General features: G+C 40.6%; 2 protein-coding genes across 2 annotated transcripts in view; both read left to right on the forward strand.

Annotated features, from left to right (window-relative positions):
• Nucleotides 1-1,428: 1,428 nt before the first annotated feature.
• On the forward strand, nucleotides 1,429-5,670 carry LOC106813427. The gene is made up of 6 exons (XM_014817559.1): nucleotides 1,429-1,704; nucleotides 2,242-2,354; nucleotides 2,637-2,754; nucleotides 3,120-3,945; nucleotides 4,197-4,383; nucleotides 4,745-5,670. Exons 1-6 carry the CDS (start codon nucleotides 1,429-1,431, stop codon nucleotides 5,640-5,642), a joined length of 2,418 nt encoding a protein of 805 aa, XP_014673045.1. The 3' UTR covers nucleotides 5,643-5,670.
• A 1,457-nt stretch (nucleotides 5,671-7,127) lies between these two features.
• LOC106813428 (keratin, type I cytoskeletal 9-like) overlaps nucleotides 7,128-8,589 on the forward strand; it is a gene marked incomplete in the record, with an annotated part of 22,862 nt that continues 21,400 nt past the window's right edge. The window contains 3 exon segments of the mRNA XM_014817560.1: nucleotides 7,128-7,231; nucleotides 7,581-7,715; nucleotides 8,274-8,380. Of these exon segments, the coding sequence (XP_014673046.1) occupies nucleotides 7,604-7,715; nucleotides 8,274-8,380 (219 nt within the window).

The following is an 8,589-nucleotide window of genomic DNA, read 5'->3' on the forward strand; positions in this document are numbered from 1 at the left end:
GAAGCTTGAACCAATCACGGTGCTCTATGTGAAGCTGGACCAATTGCGGTGCTCCATTTCACCATAATGGCAGCCCCCACAAGATGCTCACCAGACTAATTAGAATATGTACAAATTATGAATTCGGTCTTAAAGTGATTGCGTCACCGTAAATAATAAAAATTTAAAAAATATTTCCACTTTTTCACAAAATATAAGTAATTCTGTTCACTTTTTAGCTCATCTGACGAAGTCAGATGCAGCTTGTAGAATCGCATGATCGTCTGTTCGTCAACAGATGGGCACAAATCTTAACCGCTCGACGTACGGTCAGACTTATTGCAACATTACATTTATTTTATAAACAGTTGATGAAAAGATTGTTTCGCCATAGCTCCAAGAAACGGTCTTGCTAGGGTTAGAAGACCGTTTCAAACATTGGCTGCAGCTAAACACATAGTTGTCATATTTGCCAAGTATCGCCAAAGAACACTTCACATGTGATATACCAAATGAATCAGTATACATCCACCTTCTTGTAACCATCAGTGTGCTACGATGCGCTGGGTACTTACGGGGTTACAGCGACTTTTTGAGACGAATGCAACCAAATTTATGAATTTGTCACCATGTTTGCTATCATTCCGACTGGGACTAAAATCCGCAATGGATTGAACAAGGGAAATTAAACGATCTGCAGTCCTCATGTAAACCACCCCTACATCCGAGAACATGTCATCTAAGGTTTTTACAAAGTGTCCAGACATTTGTGAACATCGTTTCACTTGCTTTGGTGTGTAATTGCCGTGAGAGCCATCGTGCAGCTATTGTACTATTTCTGTAGTATTTTCTAGCGAGTATTTTCCGTGTCTCTTTTCCATTGACTCATGTGCAGTGTAAACATGGCAGGTAAAGCTGATTGAAAAGTTGATATGCTGTGAGAATTAGCAGATTATACCATGAATTAAGAGATGCATTCTAGTTTAGAAGCAGGACAACTGTGAGTTAACGTTCATATTTCAAACAAGGCAAGTCAAAGGTGTAATAGAATAGTTTTATTTGAGATATATACGGAGTTATTCATCTAGATCTGCAGAGGTGATAGGTTTTTTGTATGGAAGGGTGTCAGGCTGTATAGACAATCCGTCGCACAGCCTGGTCGGGCTAGTTTCGCCACTACACTGGCACTGGTACTACTACTAGTAGTAGTAGTGGTACGGACTAACACTGTCACAGTGTCCACAGTCACTAATCTAACCACAGAGCTCTGGTGGTAGAAATTGAAATTATCTTGCACTTGCAGTGGTTTAATCCTAATCTATTTTATCTACTATTATTTATCAGATATCATTATATATTATATCACTATTCATTCACTTCTTCACAAGTCTTAGTGTTTACTTGGTCTGTTATTACAACAACAAATCGTGGGGCTGCCATTATGGTGAAATGGAGCACCGTGATTGGTTCAAGCTTCACATAGAGCACCGTGATTGGTTCAAGCTTCATATGGACGAGGAATTCAACAGTATGGATGTCACACTCACAGATGATTTATCTTTGGGAGGCTATGAGTCGTCCGGTAATGGAACGGAGCTGGTTGATTTGACCTGTCACCTATGCAACGAGACCTTTATAACTCTGCGTGACTTGGAGCAACACGTTGTGATACACACTCAAGTTAACAAAGAGTTCAAGCCTTTCAAGTGCCCGATGTGTGATAAGGTAATAGCCTCACGTATGGTAAGATATCAGAATGCGTTACGTTACGCGTAGTGGCAAGTTTTACACGTAAAAAAAGTCTGCAAAATGATCAATTTGAAGATTATATGATAAGCAATGTGAAATGTACTACTTTAATTTTTGGTAATTTTTTTATTGGTATCAAAATGGCAAACATATTACATGGCTTTGCTTCTCATGGGTAAATACAGTTTGCTTTGTGTGAATAAACAAGATCTGGCATTCACAGGTGCTGCAATAAAGCATACATATGTAATTTCCAGTAGATCATAAATACCAAAATTGGTGGACACAGTTCTGTCACAGACCAAGCATATCTGAGAGCACTTAAAAGTACTTTAATTTAATTTAAGTTAATTTACTTACTATTAATAGGTGCCATTTTAAGGTATTATTGTTCAACATCGCATGCCACACACGGAGGTAGAGTTCCAAAATGAAGTGCAGATTTCTGAATTTGTGAATTGTGCATTATTAAATGACCATCAGCTCTGTTCTGACTGCTTTTGCATTTTCCAGAAATTCCTGAAGTACAACACACTAAGGTTACATATGACAATTCATTCTGAAGATGGCGCTAAAAACGAATGTGTCTACTGCAAGAAAAGATTTGCTATTGTGACTGATTTAAGGTTGATTTATATTAACTTTTGTCCTACTGTATTGCAATGCATGCAAAACATTCCATAAATAGTAAGATTCACGTATAGGCATACATGTAATCTTGGTTATTTTTATTGCACAAAAAATGCATTTTACAATTACATTTTATTGTTTGATTTACCCAGAAAAGTTGTAGAATACTTTATTCCTGATGTTTAATTTGTAGTGTGTTTTTCTCTTATTGAGTTATTGGCAATAAATCCCATCGACTCATTGCAACTCAAATAAACAGCTTGCATTTTGTTCCTTAGGAGGCATTTAAGAACACATACGGGCGAGCGACCGTATAAGTGCAGTGTATGTAGCAAGAGCTTTGGTCGAGAGTACACATTGAAAATTCATATGCTGACACACAACAGACAACGGAAGGTGTGTATATATTCTATATAATTTCAATTATTAAAAATCTAAGGTAACTTTAGCAGTTGTAGGCAACAAGTTGTACTACAAAGTCTACAATCCATAAATATCGTAATGAAGTCATTCGAATTTAATTCTCAACGACTCGCCTATGTGCTTTACTAAATCTGCAACTTTCAGTTGTAAGCGTTATTGTAATCCAATATCAAATATTAAGTATAAATTCACCCAATACTTGGTGCGTCATAACTGTGGTTAATGCATTAGATTAGACATGTTGCACGATCGCATATCGTAACAAATTTACGTAACCGTCGGCGACGACCGAACGCCATCTTCGCCGCGTTGCCAGCCCGCGTATGTTCTGTCGTCAGGTGTACAAGTGCAAGCTGTGCCAGATTAAATTCGTCAAGCTGAGCGAGGTGAATCGACACTACATGGAGCAGCACGCCGGCCGCAAGGGCAACACCTACACCTGCAACTGCTGCTGCCAGTACTTCCCCGTCAAGCACGACTTCGTGAAGCACATTGAGTGCTGCTGCCAGTCGCAGACGCTCGCCGCCGGCGCGGTCGCCGCGGCGACGCCGCAGCCGAGCTATACGGCTCCCTGCTGCCGCCCTCCGCCATCCGCCGGCGTGGCTGCGAGGCTGAGGGCGCCACCGCTGCGGTCCCACATCGCGATGGTGCAGCCCGTGCCCGGGCCGTCGACCCGCGTCGTCGCGGCAACGCCGCGCGCCCCGTTCGCCGTCACCGCAGCGACGCAGCAGCAGCAGCAGACGACGCCGTACGGGCAGATGCGCGGCGAGTCATTGTTCTTCGGCGACGGGGGATTCCCTGCGTCCTCCGCTGCGCAGGGCGGGTACACGATCGCCGCGGACCAGTTCGGCTGCAACTGCGGCTGCGGGAGCGGGTGCCGTTGCCACGGCAACAGCAACATGCCTACTGACTCGCGGATGGTGGTCATTCGGCCGAGCCAGAGCAATCCCATCCCGCCGTGCGGCCCTCTCACGGTGGAAAATCAGCCAGGGGTCGTGCTGCGAGGCGGGCAAGCTGCTGTGGCAAGCAATGAGTTAGCATTGGTGCCTGTCACTAGTGCTAAAGCGTCTAGCGAGAGTAAGGGGAAAGAGCTGGCCGGCGATCGAAACGACGTTGACGACGTAGTAATCATTAAGAGTGAGCCAGAAGATCTAGTGCAGCTGGGTATGTAGCAGTGGTACGCTTTTTCACTTGGTAATCGTGCGCATGCGATTTGGGTTTGTTTTTCTTTCATTGTCGTGTGCAATAGCATAGTCACCATGGAACACGTTCTTTATTATATAAGAAGGATAGGGTCGACGCAAACATTTTAATAGTGGTTATATAACATTATACTCACGCAATTTTGGTGGGTTTCATGGACGGGTCTAATTTTAAATAATAATCATTGTAACCAGCGGGTACCGACTTTTTAGAATCACTGGGAGAAGATTCCGAGGGTTGTCTCCTGGTATTCCCACTGACTGAGATACAGAGCACGGTGGCATTGTGGCCGGAGAGCGAGGGAAAAGCGGTCTACTTCTGGCCTGAATGTGTCGACGGCATTGAATTTCCAGCCTCACTTGTTCTCTACCACGTGAGAGAATTATCAACAGCTATCCGGTGAGATGAATGTCTACATTTATCAATAAAACGTGTGAATAATCAATTGAGTATAATTTATTTTCGGTTCTCAAACTTTCCAGGATGACTCAGACTGACCATTTTCATACTTTTGTTGTTTGTTCCTTAAATATAATGTGTATAATATGGTTAGTTAATAAAATATCGCTAGCCTTATATGACAGGGGAAAGTTAACTGTGTGAACAGAGCAGTTGTTTATGAATGTGTGCATGTAGTATATTGCGTCAATAACTTGACAACTTATTACATCTCCCATCATTACTACGACTTGACACTTGAGACTTGACACGATATAAAGTGAAAATGCAACTTAATAGTATAAATATTCTATTCTTATAGAGATAGGGATGGAGGAAGACTCTACAAGATGCTGTTCGAAATAACGGAAGAAGAACGGAGAAAATACGAGTATGTCGTCTCCCTGGAGGAAGGATTAGACTCTACCATGCGCTCTGGCTTCCGGAAAACCCAATGCGATCAGATACTGTGGAACTTTCACGATGCCGTTCAGCAGAAAAGGGTTTTCATTCGCAGCGACGAATCGTTCGACAGTGTGTCTAGTGTCGGTGTCTTGATTGACACAAGGAACGATACTAGCGGGAAAATTAGAAAGAAGCTGGGCGAGTCCTCGAAAATGTACTCCTGGGACGTTCAGACGTTCAGCGAAATACTACGCACCTGGTCTGATCGAGGTGCTGACGCAGATGCGGAAGATAGCAAGTGCCAGTTCAATAAGCTAAGGGCTTGGATATTAGCTAAGCTGAACCAGGGCGATTGTAATGTAACCGCGAAACCACTCGATCTAGAGTTGCAGAGCTTTGCAGTTGGCAGGGAGCAAAATTCGATCACTTGTAAACTCTATCATGATCTTCAGAAATGTAGTGCGAATATAGTGGGTGCGGGGGTTAAAGGTTTGTTAGGAGATCTCTCGATAACTACGCTAGATCTCCATCGTGAAATATCGACAGAATTCGTCTTTATTTTACCTATAGTCTCATCGGTAGTGTCTGTCGATTATGAAAAGTACTGCACGCTCGTCATTTCCAATATGACGAGTGCATTCAAGCAATCAAAAAAGTACGTGTTTGTGCTCGATGTGATGGATCCAGCGAAACTCTTGCAATCTTTGCATGGATTTACAGCAGACAACTACTCGGTGTGCTGCTCCGTGAATGCAGAGCACAAGCGAGCAGCTTGCATAATGCTGACTGTGGAACCCCAATATTTAACTGTATAATTGGATGATCCTCTGTTGTAAAAAAGTGCTCGTATGTTACTTTGTATTTGTATCCAACTGTAACGTTGAATTAATGTTCGATGTAGAAATGATGAAGAAGGAATCCAACTGAATAAAGTTTAATAACTGGCACACAGGGTAGTCACATCTTGCACAGAGAGACAAAGAAATGCGCGTGTGCTTACTCCCGCGACCACAACCAGACTCGACCCCTACATCTCTGTCCCTTCATCTCTCCTAACCTATTACCCCCAAAACCCCTACATCCTGAGCGCACATGTCACTCGTTCTCCCAGACCGCGTCCTACCCCCATTTCCCAATGACCCTAGAAACGCCCTACCTAAAACACGTTAACCATTATCCCTATAACATCAAGAGCAGATAAAGAAGGCCACATCAATCTAGCCGCACAAGATGCGCGACGCTCTGTCTACATAGATTACCACTAAAACAACCCCGAGTCTAGCCGCACTCCGCGTCTCTAACTAACTTATGTAACATTTGTAAAACTTACGTTACACAACTAGGGAAGTTCGTATCTTCATCACTGCAGTAGTCCTGTTATTTTGTTAATATTTTTTATAATTATTTAAAATTCACAATTTATTTTTGATCAAAATAGCTTACGTATTAATGTCAGGGGTTTATAATGACAAATTATATTTGTGATTATTAACCCCTGTTAATATTAATACATTTTTCACATTATTTTCAACTGGCATTGCATGTAAACACCTGTGTAAGGTATTTGCTGATTTTTCAAGAAATGCATGGAAATTGATCTAAGAACAAAATATGCTGAGAATTTACAGAGTTACAGTATGCTTCTTTTTCATGTTTTGAATGTTGTAAATTTTAATGCCGTAGTTGTAACTTACGTATCTTGTCATCTATTGAAAAATAATACATAAATTGCTACATTAGGAATATTTCAACTCTTTTATTTTTAACCGTGCAAATGTGACACCATGGGACATGGGCATTGAATTTAAGATTGGCTTACGAGCTTATGCTTTAAAATTATCAAGTGTAAATGAAATACAACAAAATATATTTATGTATTTGCATGCGTGTGCATATATATATGTGTACAGGTAATAAATTGTGTTAGTATTTTGTAACATGTAATTATTGGACAAAATGTTAATTTTTTATTAATTATCAGTGTGCATGTATTAAACCATAGAATAATATACTGGTTTGTCTAGTGTATTCTCTGTAGTCTGTAGAAGACTGAGCGCTCGCTAACTGAATGAAATGTCCAGAGAGACATGATACAAGATTGCGTGGCACAGCTTTGCTGTTGATCCTAAGCGCTGCGCGCGGATTAGGCGCGGATCTGTGGCGCGTAACGATGATGATACCTCTATTTTCATCAAAAGTTTATTCCTACTCACATTCGGTTAAAAATGCGATTTATTTGTGGATACTAGATGAATAAAGTTATATTTTATTTTATAACTTATAAAACATCTTATACAAATTGTATATATTCTGAAAGTGGAAAATTGTTTATTTCTCGACTGCGGCCATCTTTTCTCTGGCTGTTCTCTTTGTCCGTGTTGTGTGCGAGTGTAAAACAGCGAAGGTAAGTGTTACAAAAACGTGTGAGAAAGCTTTGTTTTAAATCATTGCAAAAATTCATGTATACATTTTATAACATATGTGCTGTTGCCTTTTAGATTAGTCTATAAAAGCCGTTTTACGCTGCTTGCAGTACACGATGATAGCGGATTTTAAAAAGGTGCTCACGTTTGTGATCATTCTGTGATAAACCGGGTCGCTTATTTGTTTTAATTTGATGGTTATTTATAGAGTACGTACGCTTTTATACGGTAGCATTTTTATTGCTCATTGAGAATAAATGCTTGAAACCCGCTAGTGTCTTTCAGTTTTGCATCAAATAAAGTACCTGTTTCATGTATCTGATTACACAGGTTAGATAACTCAACCAGTAAACATGACTATCGAAAAGGATAAGCCAGGAAAACTGTACATCAGAGGGTTACCTGAGGATTGCGATGAAAAAACCCTTGAGGATGCTTTTGGAAAGTTTGGAAAGATGTCGGAAGGTTTGTAGTTTTAGATGAAGTGTTCTACTTCTAGTGTAGAGTTAATTTTTCTGTTTTTAATTTAAATCATATAATTATAAATGTTAGTTTCACAGTATTGACTGTTGCGGCTACTCATTATTACTGTGTTCTTCCTCTAAAATTATTGGCAGTGGCTGGAGGTACGGCAGCCGTATCTCCAGTTTCCGAGGCTGGACTGGAGGTACACGGAAACTGGAGATACGGCAGTCCATTCGCTTTCACACAGACGAGACAAAGATGGCGGCGGTCAATTCAGATTTCGAAATAATGCATTGGGAAATAAATTCACGATTTGAGAGTTTTGATGAGCTAGAAAACACGGATTAGGCATGAAAAATGAACATTGTAAACTTTACATCAGAAGATCGCAAATAATTGCCTCAGCCCTTAAGCAAACGCCAAAAGGGGCTTCAACGAAAGATGGCTGCCGTACCACCAGCATCCACCAAATTATTCTGTCATGTATCAGTAACCAAATGTGTACTCAATTCATGATGATGTTGACAGTTTTCTAATAATCTTGTGTTTTCATATCAGTTCTTTTGATTCGCAACCGAGAAACACAGAAGCCCAGAGGTTTTGCCTTTATCACATATGAAAACCCTGCGGATGCCGATGATTGTTGTTCAGCAATGAATGGAAAGGTAACTTCACTCAAGTTCTAGTTTTATATGCTGATTTAGGTAGAGATTTTAATGACTTGCCTCAGCAATATCTTATTTCATGATAGGTCTCGCACATATGTAACTGTTAAGTAGTAATCGTGATGAACTAAGCAAATAGTAATTGCATTCTTTAAAAAAGTAATGGTTTCAATTAAATGTTTGAGTGGACATATATGTTTGACATTATG

The sequence above is a fragment of the Priapulus caudatus genome, unplaced genomic scaffold (assembly GCF_000485595.1).
Source record: "Priapulus caudatus unplaced genomic scaffold, Priapulus_caudatus-5.0.1 Scaffold771, whole genome shotgun sequence".
NCBI classification, from domain to species: domain Eukaryota; kingdom Metazoa; phylum Priapulida; class Priapulimorpha; order Priapulimorphida; family Priapulidae; genus Priapulus; species Priapulus caudatus.